General features: G+C 44.2%; 1 protein-coding gene across 24 annotated transcripts in view; it reads left to right on the top strand.

Moving 5' to 3' along the window:
• The first annotated feature begins 718 nt into the window (after positions 1-718).
• The window catches only part of odad4 (outer dynein arm docking complex subunit 4), a 54,149-nt gene continuing 33,248 nt past the window's right edge, over positions 719-21,619 (top strand). For 19 of the 24 annotated variants that reach the window (XM_069907118.1, XM_069907117.1, XM_069907110.1 and 16 more), the window contains exons 1-12: positions 719-883; positions 1,346-1,477; positions 5,381-5,534; positions 6,417-6,478; positions 7,370-7,541; positions 9,819-10,037; positions 11,904-12,111; positions 12,819-12,905; positions 14,859-15,055; positions 17,333-17,433; positions 18,151-18,250; positions 20,635-20,715. In XM_069907118.1, coding sequence (XP_069763219.1) covers positions 761-883; positions 1,346-1,477; positions 5,381-5,534; positions 6,417-6,478; positions 7,370-7,541; positions 9,819-10,037; positions 11,904-12,111; positions 12,819-12,905; positions 14,859-15,055; positions 17,333-17,433; positions 18,151-18,250; positions 20,635-20,715 — 1,636 coding nt within the window. In that variant the 5' untranslated portion in view covers positions 719-760. The remainder of the gene's footprint in view (positions 884-1,345; positions 1,478-5,380; positions 5,535-6,416; positions 6,479-7,369; positions 7,542-9,818; positions 10,038-11,903; positions 12,112-12,818; positions 12,906-14,858; positions 15,056-17,332; positions 17,434-18,150; positions 18,251-20,634; positions 20,716-21,619) is intronic. The other 5 variants (XM_069907120.1, XM_069907119.1, XM_069907115.1 and 2 more) reach the window with 2 other exon arrangements.

Below are 21,619 nucleotides of genomic sequence, written 5' to 3'. Positions count from 1 at the left end.
TTGAACAGGAAACAGTGCTTTGCAGAATGTCACTGATAATTTAACCATCGCAGCCTGGAAGGGTGGGGGTCTAAGAATGTGGTTCATGGAACGCTTTACCTTTGTGGGCATATTCTGGGCTCATTCTGAGATGGGCGTTTCGAAGCATCCCTGTTGGAGAGCCTTGGCTTAGAGATGCGACTTTTACTGGACCCTGTCCCAGTTAATTCCTGAGACAAGGTGCCAGTGGAAAAGGGGCTAGTAACAGGTTATTCGTGACCATCTCATTCTGTTGGTGGGAGCTTACTTCCTGTAGATTAGCTGCCCAGTCCTTACACCAAAAGGCCCCCAATGGCGAGCCCTGCCCTTTTGTGGTTCTTTGTGTTGAAAGGCCAGAAACATTCGTTCTGTTTCTCTCTCCACACACCCTGCCTGACCGACTGAGTATCTCCAGCACCTGTGACCTTGCAGACTTGCAGACTCCTGGTGCGCTCATGACACCCACAATCGTTCTGTGTTCATGTTGTACAAAACTCGGGCAAACTTGCAAAGTCACGATCGGCAAAAAAGTTTGGGCTTGGAGAGTGGTGGCGTTTCCTCCGGCGGCCCCAGGAGCTCCGAGCTCCCCTCTCCGTTCCGGAGAAGCGGCGTGCCCCAGGACGTTGCAAGAGGAGGAGCCTCCCTCCATCCGTGGAACGCTGAGGAGTTGCTAGGAGACACGCTGGCTCCAGTGTAAACAGAGGGTGGCCGCGGGAAGGACGGAGCCGGCCAGGCGGCGAGCATGGCTGAGGACGTGGAAAAGGTTCTGAGCGGCCCGGTCTGTTCCTATCTCACCTACAAGTCGGTGGGAGACCGGCTGTACCTGCTGGGGGAGTATGAAAAGGCCATCCAGAGCTACACTCGTGTGAGTAGCGCTCACAATAGTCTGGGCTCTGGCGTCGGCTCCTCCGAGGTCGCGATGTCATTTCTTCGGGGGACTGCGGTCCGAGGGGGTGGGGGGGGGGGGGGGGTCCATGAGTCCATTGGTGTAAGGACTGGGCAGCCAATCTGTAGGAAGTAAGCACCCACCAACAGCAATGACAGAACGCAGAATAGAGAGTCTGTTAGACACAATGTAGCCCACCCAATATGGGTGACTGAGTTGTTGCTGGGAATGGGTTTGATTGAGAAGGGCACACACGATTTATTCTATCTATGTTTAAAGTATTATTTGAGAAGTACAACTTTTCTGTCCTTTCTGAAATTTCACCCCATGTATTGGTTTAATAGGGGTGTGTGTGTGTGTTTTTTAATTCAACTCAATAAAGATATTTTTTAAAAAAGCAAAAGAAGCTCCTTGTCATGGACTGTGGGCTTTTTGGTGCAGGCTATTCAACGAGAACCAAGGAATAAGAGTTGTCTGGTTGCTCGCTCACGCTGCTACCTGTCAATGGGGAATACCACTGCTGCTCTGAATGATGCTGAGGCCTCCCAAGTGGGGAATAAAGATTTTGACAAGGTATTTATGGTTGCATAGTTCATTTGGTGGATTCAAGATTCCTTTATTGTCATGTCACAGTACATTATACAATATTGCTTACTGCCTGCCATAAGGCAGACCAAGAATCACCATCAATGTTCTCTGCTGCCCCTTACAATATGAGAGAACGAGGACCAAAAGAGAGTCCCTTCAGAGTCACTGAGTGTCAGTGGATTTGTCTCCAGTCCTCCCGCAGTCTTTTCAGCTGCACAGACCTCTCTTCGATCCATCGGCAACCCGAGCTCCAGATCCCAACCTTCGGCATGATCAGGAAGCCTTCAGCACCCCAGGCCCTTAGGGACCCTTGCTTTCCCTCAGCACCCTCTCTAATCCTGGATCTGATACCTGGTTCCTAAAAGCCAGTCTCCAGCAGCCCGCAGCCCATGTGGGTCCCCCGACTGCAAGTTGCCCACAGCTTTTGTAGGCCCCTCACCTGCTGAGCCCTTCACTAGTCCATCGCTATGTTCACTGACCTGTAGGGTCATCCCCTCCCTTCTCCTTCTCAATGGGAGTTGTTCTCCTTGTTTCTGGTGCCCTTTGTCTGCAACCCCTCGTGGCCAGTGCCAAGCACAGGCCCTGCCATCTTGGACATTGACCCGTGCTTGCAAGATTTTAGTTTAAAACACAGTCAGCTCCTCTAACAGGCCATTTAATACCTGTATGGAGCTGCTGTCATTAGGACCCTTCGGAGCAGAACCGTATCTCCACTCTCCCTGGTCCACACCAGCGGCAGCACTCCCATTTCAGCAGCACCATTTTAATTTCCTTTGGGTTTCCTCTCCTTTATCACTGTGCCTGAAGATCCAGACTATGTGATTCCTGATGGTGGGTATCATTAACTAATCAATATCAGACATCCCATTCCTGTGCTAAGCAGAGCTCCACATAAGCAAACCAAGAGTTGTAAAAATAAAATTCAGCCGCATTTCTCTCTACAAACTGTGTGGGTGTTTGGAATTTTCAAGACCAAGACTGATACATTTTTGTTCCCAATAAACTTAGATCTAATTAGCCATGAGTAAAATTGTTTTTTGGGAAATAATTTATTAACATTTGAACAGTTGAAGGACAAATATGGAATAACTCATAGTACAATATTTGCATACCATCAACTGAAATCTTATTTAAAGGATAAATTGGGAAACAGACTGATATTACCAGAAGGAAGCAGCTTTGAATATGTGATTACAGACACAATGATAATTAAAAGATTTATAACAAATATGTACATTACGCTGCAAGGTAAAGAAAATGATGAAATAAGCTATAAACCCAAACCAAAGTGGGAAAAAGACTCAAATATAAAGATGAAACATGGGAAAAGTTATGTTCTGGAACTATGAAGAATACAATAAACACAAGGTTACATATGATACAGTCTAATTGGTTACACAGGTTATATATCACGCCCCAAAAATTAAAAGAATGGGATCGAACAATATCGGATAGGTATAAATGAAATGGGAACAACAATACATACAATTTGGGCATGTACAAAAGTGAATACATTTTGGGAAGAACTAAATCAGATATTAAATAAAATCACCAAAAATAACATACCAAAAAAATCCAGAAATCTTTCTTTTAAGTAACATAAGAAATAAAGAATTAGGCCTCAAATTGGATAAAGCACAAAAAAGATTCATTATGATAGCCTTAGCAGTAGCAAAAAAATGTATAATGTCAACTTGGAAAATGGAAGAGAGCCTGAAAATACAGCAATGGTCCATTGGAAAAAATAACATAATTTTAAAAATAAAGTTACATTGTTTGAACAAATTTGGGAATCATACATGGAACATAACAGAGCTTCCCTCAGACCGCCACCCCATAAAATGATAAGACAAAAACGATTAGCTTTACCATAAAATGATAAGACAAAAACGATTAGCTTTAGTGTGTAAAAGTAAATGACACATTTTTCTTGTTTGTTTTTCCCTTGTGTGAAGACGTTGTTTTATGGTTTTATTGTATTGTATATGTTTAATATTTATTGGTTTTGGAGGGGGGTGGGAAGGGGGAAGAGAGGGAAGGAGGGAGAAAAGGGGGAAAATGTCACTGTGTATATTTAATGAGAAACATATTTTGGTTGATATGGTTCATAGTGTGATAAATAAAAAATGTTTTCAAAAAATTAGCCATGAGCTACATTTCAGCCGTGCTTTGATTTAAAGGCAGAGCTGATTGAGTGACTTATGCCTGTCCAAACATTCTAATGAGTGTGGCAGTTATATTTTTGTCATCCTTCCTGAGGCTTTCTGAAACATTGCACACTGGTAAAAGTAGCTATGATTGGTATTCAAGATTCTGATAATGTTATGTAATAAAACAGATGTAATATACACAAAATTGCATTTAGTCTTCTGTAAGGCAGTTAAAGATTGGTCATCAGCAGAAATTGCCCAGTGCACCTTAGAGTCAGAGAAGCAAAAGAGAGTCCCTTCAAAGTCACTGAGGGTCCGTGAATTCGCCTCCATCACTCCCACAGCCTCTGCCCCACAGAGATCCATCAATAACCAAAGCTCCAGATCCAAACCTCTGACACGATCAGGAAGCCTTCAGTTCCTCGGCACCATCTCGCATCCCGGTTCCGATACTTGGTACCCCTTCAGCCAGTCTTGAGCCAGTCTCTTGCAGTCCACAGCCTGGTGCGAGTCCCTTGACTGCAAGTCGCCAGCAGCACACAGCCTGTGTGGAGTCCTTGCCTCGAGTTGCCTGTGGGTTCTTCAGCTGCAGAGCCCCTCACTGGTCCACTGCCATGGTCACTGTCTCCTAGGGTTATCTCCTCTGCTTCTCCTTCTCAAATGGGGGGTGGGGGGGAGTTCCCCCCCCATTACTGGAACCCTGTGCTAGTTCTCTGGTCCCACAGTGACTGTAATTGCTCAAGGCCACACAAGTGCCACCATCTTGGGCCCTGACCATGTGGGTGGTCACAGGATTTTAAGATGTCACCAAGATATTCGCACAAGTTCTGAAGGAATTTATTTTGAATTTATTCTGAACAAACTGTTCCTGCTGAACGTTGGTGCCATTGACATGGAACTAACCAACGTCCAACTATTTGGACATTTCAGCACTAGTGAGAGATTTTTGAAGTAGGGACTGTTGGTTTTCACCAGCCTCGTCCTTGGATCTAAACAGCAAGGCCAATTGGTCGTCGCCTTTGCTACCCCGGCTCAAATGAGATCCGTCGTCCCTGATCAGATTTGAAACATTCAGGCAAGCCCTGGATTTCAAAAGAAGCTCAGTTGAAATGGCCTCAAAATTGGCAATGGCTTGTTGAGGAGAAATTAACCCCATGACGTCACTACTGCTGAACAGTATGATGATGCACCTGAGACCCAGCTGCTGGAATCTGGGGCAAGATACAATCTGTTGGAGGAGCAGCATGTGGGGGAGAAAAATTGTCATCGTTTTGGGCCGCCGCCCTTTGTCATTCAATGGTCTCATTGTACATGCTAGTGTGACAAAACATTGCCCTAGATTGATAATAACACACAAGATTATACAATCCGTGAGTCTCTACCTGTTCTTGGAAAGAGCCCTTTGCTCTTCTCTCCAGGCTTTTTTTTTGTTGCTTTCAGGCACTGGACCTTTATCCTTTTACAACCTTTGCTTAAATCTATTGTCAACAAAACGGTCAGGAAGAACCTCACCACTCACTGCATTAAAAAAGTACACCTCCTGCCAGCTTTGCTTCCATCATCACTCTCCTCAAGCTTATGGCCACTGGATTAAATTTAAAGCCAGATATTATGTAAATTAAAAAAAAACTCCCCCAATTATCACAGATATTCTGCAAATCAGCCCAATGCTTATTGAAGCTATCAGCAAATTTTAAAACGACTCCGTGAGTTTCACTCAATATTTTTGGCTCTTTAGGGACTGTACCAAAAGGCTGAGAGCCTGTATGCCAAGGGAGAGTTTGAACTTGCTTTGATGTTCTATCATCGGGGGCATAAACTCCGCCCGGACGACCCCTCGTTCCGTTTGGGAATCCAGAAGGCTCGTGAGGCCATAGACAACTCTGTTGGAAGTAAGTTTGCGTATTGGGAGGACGGTGATTCTCCTCAGGCTCCTCTCTTTCAGATTCTTGAGGCTGAATTGCATTTCAGCCAAGCCTTGGTACTGGGCTTCATGGTTCCCTGGGAAGTCCTGCTCCATTCCTTTGGTATCAGGAAGCCTCCCTTCTCACATCTTCAATTCTCAATTGCAAACAGCATAAACCCCGAAAGAGTTCCTCATTTACAGCTTGTAAATCCAGAGAGCCTTAGTTGGGAACAGAAGTATAGACAGAAGCCAGGAGGGGCTTTTGGGTAGTGAAAACACCTGGGTACAGAGTGAGGGTTTGAAAGCTAAGAGGGGCTAAGAGCTAGCAGATAACACTATAGGCCCTTTCATACAGTCAAAAAGCTTGAGTGTAAAGGCGGAGATTCTTCGCCCTTACATAAGGAGGCTTACCTCCATGAATGCGCCGTGGCCAGCTCCAAGGCGCCGACTGCAATCCCTCTCGGGGCAAGGGTCAGCGGTGGAGCGCTGCACTCTGCCCCCAAGCATGAATGCAAGTGGCTGGCTAGAGGCGGGCTGACGACATCGTGGTGACATCGCCAGCCTGAGATGCAGGAGCGGTATCTTTTAAAATGCTGCTGGCAGCTCAGTGCCTGTGAATGCCATCGACTCAGTGGGCTGCGCTACAGCACCAGTTGCATCAGCTTCAGAGGGCGCTACAAGGCGCCTCTCAACAGGAATGCTCTGCAAGAACAGCCTTTTAGAGCTGCTCCGTCAAAGATAAGTTTATATTTTTCCCTCATCTGGGGCTGAGAGAGTAAACTTGAAAAACCAAATGAGATCTCCTCACATATTTGGTCGATGTTAGCTCACAATAAGCACACTAATTAATTTAATGATGACCCCACAGGCCCATCCTCAGTGAGGCTGGAAAGCACTGGTGATTTGTCCTTCTTTTACAGACAGGAGAAGGTGAGTTTTAAATATTAAATTTTAATTTAAATTTTTCAAAAATGTAGACATTCAGCACAGTATACGTCCTTCTGGCCCATGATTCCGTATGGCCCAGTTGACCTTCAACTCCCAGTACATTTTGAATGGTGGGAGTAAACTGGAGAACTTGGAGGAAACCTCCCTGCAAACATGGGGAGAACATACAAACTCCTAATACACAGTGGCGGATTCTAACCTGTAACATTGCTGACACTAATATTGTTGCACAAACCTCTATGTTAACCATGCAACTGCTGGTTAGTTGTGCATCTTATTTCCAAAAGTTCACCACTATCTGAGAGAAAAAGATTGCCTCACCTCAGTCTTAAATGGGCCATTGTTTATTTTTAAGGAGATTGCAAGTTCTTCTTGCCAGCATAGGGGGAATTATCCTCTACAAATTCACCCTGTCCAGTGCCCAAAGGATCTCAGATGCTTCCATCAAGAACCCCTCTCACTTTTATGAACTCCAGCAGATACAAATCTAGCCTTTTTAATCTTAATTCTTATGAAAAAAAATGGTTTTTGGAGTAAATCACAGGAATTAAATGTTATTTTTACTGGGTAATATTTCAGGGATAAGACCAGGTGAATCTTAGGACTTTGTGGAGATTGTTGGGAACCTGGCAGTGATTTCTGTAGCTTCATTAGCCATGGGTGAGGTGCCAGAAAACTGGAGGAGAGTTAATGGGGAAGAAAATGAGGAAAAAGTGAGGTGGAGATGTATGTGAAGAGTCTGGGTAGATTGATATGGAAAGAAGATGAGGTGAGGCTATGGGGAGAAGGTGGAGAGTGATAATCCAATGCACAAGGTCTTGGTTTAGTCTCTCTTGTTCCTGGAACTGACCTTGCTTTCCATCTCTCACAAAGAAACTGACGCCAAAAACAAAATCTCAGTTGCGCCAGCAGAAGCTGAACCTGAAACAGCAGCAGCAAAAGAAACAGGAGCAGGTGGAACCGAAGACCAACAAGTCGGCGAGAGTGCTGCTGGGGGAACTGTACAGGGACAAAGAGTACCTAGAGAAACTGCTGCAGGACAAAGGTAAGGTACCGCTCCCACCTCACCTGCTAAACACGCCTCTGCAAGAGGACAAGTAGAAATGTCGTTCCGCTGGAGTTCACCTCTTGGTCCCATTCAGAGAGGAAATATTTAAAAGATGGTGACATGATCCTAGTGTCAGCCTCTTATCACAATGGTCTCGCTGCTGTTCACCACCGAAACCCCCAAAACACTAATGGGGGGGGGGTTAAAAGGTGGTGTCGTTACTCCATCCCGCTCTTCCGAATTAAGACTGTGCTCCTCCCTCTGCCCCAACCCCCACCATTTTGTTTGGACATCTGCCTACATTTTGTTCATACATGAAGGGCTCAAGCCTGAAATATTGGTTATGTACCTTTACCTTTGCTACATAAAGGACACTGTTTGACCTGCTGAGTTTCTCCAGCATTGTTTTTACTTCAACCACGGTGCCTACAGATTTTCGTGATTAACTTCTGTTTCCCCAGGTTTCTGCTTCCCCTGTTCCACTGTCATCTCAGAGTCTTGTCTTGTTGCATTTTCCAAGCCTGCAATAGTTGCTTTTGCATGGACTGATCCAACCAATTCCCCCAAGATTCAGGATGTGGAGGGAGGATGGAGCATGAGTCACAGAACACCCCCTGGGAGGAGGATCCAAGCTGACATTTCCCCACTTCCCACAATGTGCTGAGATAAATTTAAGAATTTGTGTCACCGCATAATGTTGTCTCATAGTTCTCTACCAAGTTCATTCATTGTGATGTGTGCCACTTCATTTTTGGAACTGATTTATTCTCTCTGTAAGTGAGCACCAGACTAGGGGAGTCTTGTTTTAGTTATAGAACCTCTTATCCAGTCAGTAAGCCAAGGAAATTGTACCCTGCCCATACCACCGGGACGATGATTTTAATTCACAACCATCTCTCTGCACTCAGCACATATCTCTTCACAACTGATTGTGCAAACTATGTATTTATTTATTATTTTCCTTTTATATTTATGATTATTTTTTCTCTTTATGATGCCTAAAGTGTTAATAACACTTACATTGTTATTATTGTGTTTTATATACATGGAAAAACAGCAGAAACTGAGATTTCCTGCACCTACATTTTACTTGTGTACGTGAGAATGAGCCCTTCATTCATCCATTCATACATTCATGGTGGTGCAGTGCCGTTTCGCTGGATGGGGTCCTGGGATGACAGGCTCATCTTAGAAGAAGAGATAGTCTGTACTCTCTGGAGTTTAGATGGGATCTCATAGAGACATAGAGGATTGAGAAAAGGATTGAGACAGATGCCCAAAAATGTTGCACCCTGGAACCAGACAATGTAGTCTCAGAACAAGGGGTCAGCGATTTGGAACAAAGGTGGAAAAGCTTCTTTTCTCTGAGGCTTGCAAATCTTTGGAATTCTTGGACCCAGGGGACTGTAGGTGTTCATTAACAATTAAAAAAAATTGGAGCAGGTATAGTCTACTCAGCCTCAATTCTTCCCAATCCTCAGCTCCTCTTCCATGAAGGTGCCTAGAAACTTCAGCTCCCTGATATTTCATCTCCTCTTCCAGGATGGTTCCCATAGCCCTCAGCTCTGTAATCTGCCAGTTTTTCTCATTCATCGTGTGATAGCACAGATTCTATCACCAATGTACAGATGTACAGATGGTCGTGTAGGATTACTGTGATTGGCTGAGGGTGTAGCCACACCTACTGGCAGGTCTTCAAGGATTGCTCCTAGCCAGACCAGGTCATTCTGGACTGGTTGACCTACCTGTGATAGGCTCCAGTCTTTTAGTTAATAAAAGCCTTGGTTTGGATCAACAAGTCTTTGGTTCTTTCGACGCCGTCAATGCAAATACAGCCCGTCAACATAAAAAACTTCAGAAACTCACCACCAATTGCCAAGAGAAGTCCCTATGCACAACTGCCTCTCTTGTAACTATCTCTCTGATGTTCTCCCACAAGTGGAAACACCTGACATTTACATCTATTGTCTCCCCACCCTCTCACACCCCGTGGTTTTTTGTCTCAACAAGATCACACCTCATGTTTCTAAGGAATACAGATCTAATTTCTTCAGCCACTTGTGATGGAACAATCCAGTCACAGATTGGAACCATTGCTGAGATTGGTCCATCTTGTGGCACGAAGGGATATGAGGTGTGATTCTGCAGAGCAGATTAGGCTAGAGGAGCTCCCTTTGCACTCTCCTGTGCAGTGCCTTGTGATGTTTTGAAAAATGCTTTATTCGAGGTTTTTTTGTGAGTTATTTCCCATTTCCATTTGTGTGATTAACTCAGACCTGATGAAGACAAAAACAGACTCCGGAGGAACAATCCAGGAGCTGATAATGAATGAAATCTCTTTCCTTGACATGCGGACCGAATTCTGGAGGCAGCAGAAGCCCATCTTTGCCCGAGAACGTGAGCAGAGATTGAAGGAACAGAGCTGGAAAAGCAAAAGGATGCAAACTGAAGAAACTGTTTACATCCTCAAGAAAATGCTGGATATTGATGCCTGTATGTCTAACTGGGAATCTCTCCGGGGTTGGTCAGGGTCATCCCAAACCAAACTGAAATATCTGACCAGCGTGGTTCTGGGTCAAAACACCTTGCTCTGCTCAATGAAACATCTCCTGAGCTGTGTCAGTCATGAAAGTGGTCTCATGGCAAATCTCTCCTGTGAGAAAGAGATTTGAAGGAGAGAGATAGAAGGAGTAAAACTTCATCTACACCAGTGGTTTTCAAACTTTTTCTTCCCACTCACGTACCACTTTAAGTAATCCCTATGCCAAAGGTGCTCTGTGATTTATAAGGGATTGTTTAAAGTGGTATATGAGTGGAAAGAAAATGTTTGAAAACCTCTGATATAATCGTACCTAATTAACTCGTTATGTGCATGGATTCATAACTCCAAAGAAAATGGACCAATGACAATTTTTCTCAAGCAAAATATTTCAGTAACAATTGGGTCTAGAGCAATGATTCTCAGCCTTTTTTTTCCACCCACATACCACCATAGGTAATCCCTTACTAACCATAGAACAGTGATGACATAGGGATAACTTAAGGTTGGTATATAAGCAGAAAGAAAAAGTTTGAAAACTTCTGCTCACTGTCTCAACATTTACTCCCAAGACCGGGACACCCTCGGTTAGATGTGGAGTAGAGCTCCCTCTACATACGGCCCCAAGTCAGGATCAGCACAGCTGACTACTGAATAAATCTCTGCTTACACCATGTTGTGGCACACTCCCAAGACAGGAACAATAGGTACAGCGTAAGCTCTGTCTACACTTTTCCAATATGCATTCTCAAGGCAGGGCAGGTCTCGTGATTTACCCCTACACAGTTGCATCAACCTCCATCAGTGTGGGGAGAGCACTGACAGATATAGGGTAAAACTCCATCTATACGGCCCCCAAAATGCTCTTCAGTCTGAACTCCTCCGTCTCTACACAAACTTTGTTTACCAAGCCCCACGCTTTTTGTTGCTTGAACTAATGGGCACTCATTGTAACAGAACTGTACATCAGACTGGAGTCACCATCATCAGTCCCAAGGGCTTTGATAACTCCAAGAGGTATTGAGAGCTCCAGAGGAAGAGACACTGCAGCATAGTACAGGCCCTTCGACCGATGATACTGTCCCGACCTATTCAACAAATACCTCACACCCATAATCCTATAATCCATTTGCTTAAAGGTCTTTTAAATGTCCCTGTTGTACTTGCCTCCACCACCACCCCTGGCAATGCATTTCAGGCTGCCATTACTCTCTGTGTAAAATACTTGCCCCTGATGTCTCCCCTATACCTTCTTCCCCTCACTTTATACAGATGTACTGTGGTGTTAGCTAGTCTCACCCCAGGAAAAAGGTGCTGGCTGTCCACCCTATCTAGGCCTCTCATAATCTTGTAGACCTCTATTAAGTCACCTCTCATCCTTCTTTGACCTGTTAGTTTTTGCCTCATAAGAGACGTTCTCCAATCCTCGCAACATCCTGGTAAACCACTGCACCCTCTCCATAGCTTCCTACAATGAGGCGACCAGAACTGAACACAATATTCCACGTGGTCTAACCAGAGTTTTATAGAGCTGCAGCATTACTTCACGGCTCTTGAATTTAATCTCCCAACTAATGAAGGGCAGCATACCACATAAGCCTTCCCTATGCTATCCTCTCCTATCAACCTGCACAGCAACCTTGAGAGATCTATGGATTTGGACCACAAGGACATTCTATTCTTCCACACACTGTCAAGAATCCTACCATTAACCATGTACTCTGCTTTCAAGTTAGATGAAAAGATGGAGCAGGGAAGAGAGGGTTAATGTGGAGCAGGTTCCATGAGCTGGGACTCACCTTTGATTTCTCTTTGTTTAGTGTTTTCTGATGGCCTTGCTGAAGAATGCAAGAAAATGGCCATTGACCTGTTGAACATGTTGAAAGGATGGACAGAAAGGGAGGTTCCCAACAAGATGGAGTTCCTCGCCCATCTGTACAACACCATCGGAAATGCCCAGGCTGAGCTCAGAGACATGGAAGGTGCTCTGAAAAGTTATGAGAAAGATCTGCGCATTTCCAGGAAGTAGTGAGTGACCGCTCAATCTGACTCTTCACTTTCTGGAAACTGGGGAAGCCAAATTGTCCCACTCCAATAGGTAATTCCTTCCTTGGGCTTGCAGGCCCAAGATGGGCAATGCTGCCAAAGTTGGCCTCTGGGCTCCCTCTGCAGGAGGTTGGAAATCAACAGCATGAGGAAGCGATGCATATTCAGTCACTATTTGTGGATTTTGCCATAGTATGTCCAATGTAAATACTGAGCGGGGATGGGTGGGAAGATTGTTTATACCTCATTGTGGGAGGGCTCTAATGTTTGTGCCTCTCCAGCCCTCAGTAGATGATTCAGATTAAAACTAGAAGGACAGGAAATCCCTGTTCTCCAGTCCTCAGTGCTCTCAAGGTCCTTTAGTTCCAACACCTCCTGCAGTCCTGCAGTCGGAGTTGAGCCAATGACAAGCTCTGGAACACTGTCCTCTGTTTCGTCATGTTACCAAGAAGTCTGATTGACCATTGGGAAGGTACATGGGGGTGCCGACATAAATACAAATTGTTGCTGAAGTCAGTACTCTATCTGGAGGGGATAAGACAATACAGTGATTACTTGCCATTGAATGCCTGCCCTTCCTGAATCCGAGTCAGGGTCTCCAACCAAGCAAACCAATCCAAAATACTGCACAAACTAACTTGAGAATGGTATGGAAAAAAATCTCACAATCTTTTTGAAACTGAAAACAGTGAGAACAAAGAAGGAATTTCAAGGGCCCTGGACAACATGGGGAGAATCTACGCCAGGACTGGCCAATTTGAAAAGGCCACAGAGGTGTAAGTATGATGCATGATGTGGAGGTTCTCAGGGGGGGTGTGCTGAAATTCTGTGGGATACCTTCCTTATTCTCTTGACAGCAGACTGTGCACCTCTGTCAAATAATATTATGTAATTTGAAGAATTATTTCAAAATACTTAATGTTGTCAACCCACTGAGAATTAGAAGCTTGACAAGCATCGTGAGTGATCTGCATTAATAGAGCAGGTCAAGTATAGCACAGTAAAACTTGGATCATCTGGCCTCAGATGGTCCGGAGGTTGTGATGGTTTGGTATAAGAGTCTGAGCTGGCAATTCAGAGCGGGACTAGGTCTGACGTCTAGACTGTGGGCCAAGCACATGACCAGAACTGGTCTGTGGAGGTCTGGAACATCCGGGCTCAGGGTTGTAAGTAGAATTGTGCTGGGAGTTGGAGTCTTTGTTTAATTCCTGCTCCATACTCAAAAGTGCTGGAGAAACTCAGCAAGTCACGCAGGATCCTTTGGAAGTGAAGGGTAACCAATATTTTGGGCCAAAGCCCTTCATCAGGTGACCTGAGATGAATGACTGGATAGATGTCCAAATGCTGCTGTCCTCTTTGAGAATCTGGAACTAAGAACACATTCTCTCGTCAAGGATCAGCCATTTCAAATTAAAAGAGTGACCTTTGTGACATATGAAAAGTGAAATCTTTTCTGAGGGAGGCGGGGTGGGGGGAAATAGCGGTCACTGCAAAATCAGTTGACGCTTGCGAGTGGATTCGCAAATCCAAATGGAGAGGGGAGATGTGGTTGTCCGACAAGGGATAAAGGACAACTCAGGAGGTGAATGGGAGATTGGGGATAAATAAGATAGAAATAGGAGAATAAGGAAAATGTTGGATGTTGTAGGAATGTTGTCTTATAAAGAGTTGAAAATAAGAAAACAGAAATGGAAAAGGAGGAAAGGTGATGATGGAAAAACGGAAAGAGAAGATAAACAAAATATAAAAGGGCTACGCTGAACTATATGTCTTTAAATATTAATGGAATACATAACCAAATTAAAAGGAATAAACTACCAAATTTAAATGAATAAATGTATTCCATTAGAAAAAATAACATATTGGTTAAGAAATAATATTGAAATATTCGAACAAGTATAGGAGCCTTACATTAAATACAATAGCGAAAACCTACCGGGGACAAACATTACCTAAGTTGATGGAAGGAGAAGGAAAGAAAAGAATGGACTCAGTAGAATTTCTGGTGTAATTTTGTTGAATGACAACGTTGTCTGACTGGATTAATGCAACCTAGATTGTATACCTAAAATGGATGAGAGGGGGGGTGGGGGGGTGGTTTGGGAGGAAAGGGGGGGGGGAGAAAAAGTCACTGTATATGTGTGAAAAAGAAATTGTGTATGTCATGGCTAATGTGATTTATGGTGTGAAAAATAAAAAAAATTTAAAAAAATTAAAAAAAAAAAAAAAAAGGATCAGCCATTTCAGACCTGGGCAAAGAAAAATATCTTCAGTCAAGGAAAGTGAATCTCTGTCCTGTGGTTATGAATGCCTTAAGCATTGAATGTTTTCAACTCCGAAACCAAAAGATTTCCAGACTAAAGAAATAATGAGACCAAGTTAAACATGTTGTCATTTTCATCAAATTCATATTTTTGAATAAAAATTGCTGAAGCTGGAAATCTGAAATAAAAACAAATAAATGACTGAAAACACTAAGCAGGTCAAGCAAGTCGTGGAAAGAAAAACACAGCTAAGATTTTAGACCTTCAATTTGGAACCAGTATTCTCTCGTTTCCAGTTCTGATGAAGGTTCTTTGACTTGAAATATTTGACTCTTATTTCTCTCCCCACAGATGCTGCTTGACCTGCACTTACTGTTTTTATTTCTAATTTTTAAAATAATTGCTTTTAGGAACTGCTTTCACTGGAGAATTTCAGATTACAGTTTACTTTTTACTTTTGTACAGTTGGAGGGAGAAGGAGCCGCTGGTCAAATCCGATTTGGAATGCACTTGGCTTTTCCATGAGATCGGGCGATGTTACCTGGAGCTCAACAACTACGAAGCGGCTCTGGATTATGGCTTAAAATCCTTGGCATCAGCGGAGAAAACAGGAGATGAGGAGTGGCAAATTAACACCAATGTGCTTGTGGCACAGGTTAAATGTAAGGAGGCACTGCAGGAATACAATCCAAGTGCAAACCATTTCCAAATCTTCACAAATTCACCACCTTGGCTCCATTCAAATGACAAATCTAATTTATAAGTGATTTCGCAAGCTGATCATTAAAAAAAAATTAGTTACCCTGTGAGAGAAAATCTAAACAAGCCTAGAAAACTGAAAATTAATGCATTTACAAATCCCAGATCTCAAGCTGATACCTGACCTGCCGGAGAATTTGGTCCATTTATTTGGTTTGAATACACACTGACAGCTTCCTCTTTAAGCTTGCACAGGAAGAAGAATACATTTTGTTGCGATAATATGGTATTCCCACAATGGTTCTTCTGGGCCTCAGTGGTCTGTAGTGACGAGATCACAAGATGCAGGAGAAGAAGTCAGCCCATTGGCCCATCGAGACTGCTCTGCCATTCTAATCAGGAGCTGATCCATCCTCCCACTCAGCCCCACTCCTCGGCTTTCTTCCCATAACCTTTCATGCCCTGACTAATCAAATATTTGTCAATCTCTGCCTTAAAAACACCCCATGACCTCACTTCCACTTCTGTGGCGACAAGTTCCACAGTCTCACGACCCTTTGACTAAAGAAACTTGACCGCATTTCTGTTTTAAATTAACACCCTTTTATCCTGAAGTTGTTCCCTCTTGTCCTAGACTCCTCTACCATGGGAAACATTCTTGCCATATCTACTCTGTCTAGGCCTTTCAGCATTCGAAATGCCTCTATGAAGTTCCCCTCATCCTTCTGTCCTCCAACGAGTTCTGTCCAAGAGAGGACATCATTCCTCATAATACTGACCCTTTCATTCCTGGTATAATTCTAATAAATCTTCTCAGAACTCTTTCCAATCCCAGCATGTCGTTTCTCAAATACGGCACACCAAAACTGTACACAGTACCCCCAGTGAGGTCTCACCAGTGCATGATAGAGTCTCATCATTACATCCCTGCTCTTGTATGCTCTTCCTCCAGAAATGAATTCTAGCATTGTATTTGCTTTCTTTACCACTGATTCAACCTGGAGGTTAACATTTAAGGTATCCTGCATGAGGACTCCTAAGTCCTTTAGCACCTCAGAATTTTGAATTTTCTCCCCATCTAAATAATAGTCTGCCTGTCTATTTCTTCTTCCAAAGTGCATGACCGTACACTTATAAAGTTCATATTAAACCGACTCTGGCTCCACAGAGCTCTGTTGGCATTTATGCTCTTGGTGACTCCATTCCCACCTTAAGACTGAACACACATATTGAGATTCTCATCGTGCACAGCATGGAAGCAGGCCCTCTGGCCCAAATCTTCCACGTCGACCAAGTTTCTATCTGAGCTCATCTCATATCCCTGTGCTTGGCCCATATCCCTCAAACCCAGTGGTTCTCAACCTTTATCTTTCCACTCACATACCACTTTAAGTAATCCCTTTGCCATCGGTGCTCTGTGATTAGAAAGGGATTGCTTAAGGTGGTATGTGGGTGGAAAGAAAAAGTTTGAAAACCACTATTTTAATCGTCCCTAATTGACTTGTTATGAGCATGGTTTCATAACTCCAAAGGAAATAGACCAAGGACAATTTTTCTCAAGCAAAATATTTCAGTAATAAGTGGGTGTAGAGCAGTGGTTCTCAACCTTCCCTTCCCACTCACATACTACCTTAAGCAATTCCTTATTAATCACAGAGCATTGATGGCATAGGGATTACTGAAAGTGATATGTGAGTGGAAAGAAAAAGGATGAGAATCACTGATCTAACCTTTCCTCTCCATGGCCATAAATATTTGTAATTGTGCCCACCTCTGCCACTCCCTGTGGCAATTTGTTCCATATACCCACCACCTTCTGTGTGGAAACCTTGCCTCTCAGGTCCCTCTTAAACCTTTCCTCCCTGATCTATACTTTCCTTCCTTGATGAACTGATAATTTACCCTCCCACACTATCCATTGGTTCCAGTTTGAAGTCACCATTCTGCCTACTGAGCAAGGTTAACTTGTACCTGTTTGATATCTGTCTTTGGAAAAGGATATGACAGTCGATGACTGACTCCGAATATTAGGCTGCTGTTCTTGGATGTGTATAACCAAAAGTGCTGAAACAGGAGTTTCTTTGACTGGGGAATACTCCATTCTAGTTAATGTCCAAGTACGTAAATGTAACATTAGAGCCGATTCTGTGTCTCTTCCACAAGGAGGGGAAACAAGGTAACGCGTGGAAAAACTTACATCCTCTTTCACAATCCTAAGCCTCTGACTCTTACCATTTCAGTGAAACTAGGTAATCTTCGGACTGCAGTTACATTCTTTGAAAAGGCCTTGGAGAAAGCCAACCATCTGAAAGATAATACAGCACAGCAGGCGATCTCAAACGTAAGTATTCCTGTCAGATTCACCAACAGGTTCCTTCCATGTCAGGCTCAGCAAGGAGAGTTCCCCTCACTGGTGAGTTAGCATTGCTCAGAAAGAACCCAGGTTCTTCCACAAAATGCCAGATATCCTGAGTAATGGAAAGAGTAGAATTCACCCACCTCTGCTTCATAGAAGCTTTCAATAATGGCTACCATAAAACTATACCAACTTTTTTCTGCTTCATGCCCACACACCAGGTAAAGTGGCAAACCAATCCCTTTCCGCAGGGAGGAAATTCCTTTCCATAGAGTTCGACAAAACGGAGTCCCAGTCCATCAAATCATTATGCTCAATATGCTGTAAGAATCCTCTCCAGTTCATTCTGCCTGACAGAGTAGAATCCAATTGGCCAAATCTCTCCATTCTCACTGGGTAGAATGCAATTGGAATAAAGCATATTTGGCTCTCCTCCCTTGGGCCAAAACCCATTAGAGTTCAGAAGAATAAGAGATGATATAATTGAAACATAAAATCATGAGGGGTTTGACAGGTAGATCTGCTGAGAAAGTTTTTTTCCTCTCATAAGGGGCTCTAGAACAAGGAGGCACAGTTGTAAAAAAGGGGGCCTATTTAAGCCTGAATTATGGTCACCAAACCATCCCTGTTCAGTCTCTCAAATGTCATGTTGTTACGTGTATTAGAAGGTTCATGGAGAATATTACACTCTTCCAATTGCAGGCTCTGAAAAATGTCCAAGAGGAGATTAACATGGCAGAAAAGGCCAAAGAGGAAGAGTTAGAATTGAAACGTGAGAAGCAGAGTGCCTCCATGTTGAACGGTAGGATACCAGGGAATGTCTACACACACTCACTGGGAGAAATATTCTCACACATCACAAGCACCCTAGGACATCAGTTACCACAGAACTCCTGTTGATATACATTGAGGTTATGGCTATACAGATTCTGTGAATAGGTTTCTCATTTTATGCTCTGCTCTAGGGTCTGCATTGAAATGTTTGCTTCCCACAAGCACACCTTTTCCGTCATTGATTTATCACCGGCACAAACGTTAAACAACTGTGTAGTTATCTCAAGGATAAAAGAGTGGATGTTACTTGTTATCCCTTTACATCTTTCTGATATTTTCCTCCCCTTACCCCTCGTCACTGGTATGTTGGATTTATTTACAAGAACCATAATCCCTAAGGTCTGAGTTTGTGTTAGTGTTCATTAAGGTGAGGAATGGAGACCTTCCTGTGAAGCAGAGGGAGTGCAGGGCAAACAGAACAAAGATCCTGCTTCACTTTGCCCACCATGAACAGTGCCTTCCATAATATTTGGGACTGACACTTTTTTCCTTTATTTGCCCCTGGTCTCCACAGTTTTAAATTTGTAATCAAACCAGGTAATGTCATGTGCAAACTTAGATACACTACACTTTGTCCCCTCTTCCAGATTGTTTACCAGTATGTATGTCGTGAACAGTGGTGGGCCCAACACTGACCCTGGGTTACCCCGCTCACCATGGATAGGCAACCAGAAACACGTTGAATAAAGATGAAAGGAAAGAAACGTGAAGTGACATGAGGAAACTTTTCACACTAAGTGGTTGGGGCCTGAAATGCACTACTAGGGGAGTAATGGGGGGTCAATTCACAAGTATCTAAAAGGCCATGAAGAGTGGAACTTATTTGATCAATCTTGTACGGCATCAGTGGGATGAATGGTCTCCTGCATTGTAACCAACCTGAGTTTGTCAAGGTGAGATCAGTTTCCTGGGCATGGCCTGATCTGAAGTGGTCAGGTTGTGTCTAGAGATCCTGGGAGGCTGAGGACAGCAAATCTTATTTGGGTGGAATAACAACACATACAAAGCCAAACTGATCTGGACAGTACCTTCATTTTTATCTTTGCACAGATTAGCTCTGCATTGAGACTCAGTACTGTGGAGTCCACGCTGAAGCTTCTGTCAGCACACAGCTCCCTCGGAAATATTGTCATTATCAAGAACAGAACATCCCTTCCATCTTTACAAGGAGTTGAGGATTGAGGATCAAGAATTTCTACAGCTAGGGGCTTGCAAAGCTGCATTTAATCAAAGATGAGGATTTCCATGGTTTTAGACACAGTGCATGGTAGCAGATCCTTCCAGTCCATGAGCCCATGCCGCCCAATTACACCCAATTAACGTACAACCCAGTACATTTTAAAGGGTGAGAGGAAATCAGAGCACCCAAGGAAAATCCTCACAAGCAGAGGGAGAATGTGCAGACTCCTTACAGACAATGCCGGATTCAAACCCATGTCGCCGGCACAATGAGCCCAAAAGAAGCCTAATCACCTGAATATGCCTGAGATTATCTGATCTCGGAAGCTAAGCAGGCTCAGGCCTGGTCAGTACTTGGAGGGGAGACTGCCCAGGAACACCAGGTCCATGAGTGGCACTGGACAAAGTGGCGACACTCTGTCTGCCTTACAGTAGACAAAAGTTAAAGAATTTCATGTATGTTACATTCTAAATGTAGTATTACATGTCAATAATGGAACCTTTACATTTAATAATATTTTGTGATGGTGAGATTTGTCTGACTAATTTTATTGAAATTTTCAAAGAGATAATAAAATGTACTGATGAAGACAATGTTGTTGATGTAGACAACATGGACTTTAGGAAGGCTTTTAGCAAGGTCCTAAGTGCGAGACTGCTCCAAAAGATCAGAGCCCATGGGTTCCAGGGCAGGTTGGTAAGTTGGATCCAAAATTAGCTTGGTGATTGGAGGCAAGGGAGGATGTGATTGTCCATCTGTCAGCAGTGGTGCACCGTAGGGACTGGTACTGGGGCCTTGTTCTTTGGAATTGGATATGATTACAGCACATTGCAGATAGCACACAAACTGGTAGTGTTATTGATAATGAGGGGATTGTTGCAAGCTATAGGGAAATACTGATGAACATTGGACACTGGGTAGAGCCTCTGCCTCAGAACTCAACAGCCCGTATTCATTTCTGGCCTTAGGTCCTATCAGTGTGGAGTTTGCACGTTCTTCATGACCACGAGAGTTTCCTCCGCGTGCTCTGGTTTCTTTCTACATTCTAAGATTAAGTAAATTGATAGTTTAATTCATTAAAAGCACCACAGATCAGTTGGGGAGGGGGCTGTGGAAACATTCTGTCCAAGGACAGGGCTGAATTTTGTAACCTCTCCATTTTACTACGATAGTTTCTCCAGTGTTCATAGACCGAGTCAAGACTGAGAAATCGAAGCGGAAAATGAAGCAAGAACTTGACTTTGACAGCGATGGTGGGTTTCAGGTGTTGCATCAGCCACATCCAACCCCATCCCCACCTGCCCAGACCACTCTCCCGTCCAGTCTAGCAACACTGGTCACCTGACAGTGCCGGCTGCGCCTGCCAAGTGTGGCCAGTCAGCATGACCCTGGATGGTGAATGGGAGGGACCTCCTCCATCACAAGCCACCAAGACGAGGTCCCTACCCTGTTGCCAGGGGATGCCATCAAGGCACAGAGCCAGCACCCTTACTGCCTATGCTCCAGCTTCACGGAGCAGTGGTGGGAGCTATTTCCCTCATTCCAGGGCCCAGAATCGGTGTCAAGGCCATACCAGTGCAACCCTGGTTCCCATGGCAACAGTACTGACTCATAGCAACTGCCTCAGCACTGGCCCTAGCCCAGTCCTAGTCCTTACTCACTGCACCATTCCTATTCCCACATCACAAGTCTTGGTTGGGCCTGGCATGGGCATCAGCACCAGCTTTAGCTGGGGGCAGGAACATTGGCACCAGCCATAGCTGGAGGCAGGGATATCAGCACCAGCCTCAGCTGGGGACACAGGCAATGGCGCCAGTTGCTGGGAGGCAGGAACATTGGCACCAGCTGTAGCTGGAGGCAGGGATATCAATACCAGCATCAGCTGGGGGCCCGGTCATTGGCACCTGTTGCTGGGAGGCACTGAAATTCAAAGAGCAAGCAAAAGTCCCACATCTTCACCTTTAAATTAGTTGCAAGCTGCTTGCATTGCAGGCTCCCAGGGTTCTTTCTCGGGATGCTTTCTTACTCGCAGGGCTGCTGTCTGACTCCCCGTGGCACTGTTTGATTCCTCGGGGTGCTGTTTGACTCTCCGGGGTGCTCTCTGACTCCCCAGAGAGCTGTGCTCTGGGTACTATATGATTTCTGAGGGTGCTATCT

The sequence above is a fragment of the Narcine bancroftii genome, chromosome 12, assembly GCF_036971445.1.
Source record: "Narcine bancroftii isolate sNarBan1 chromosome 12, sNarBan1.hap1, whole genome shotgun sequence".
Classification (NCBI taxonomy): Eukaryota; Metazoa; Chordata; class Chondrichthyes; order Torpediniformes; family Narcinidae; genus Narcine; species Narcine bancroftii.
Note: the sequence above shows the minus strand (reverse complement) of the source record. Positions and strands in the feature narration are given on the sequence as shown.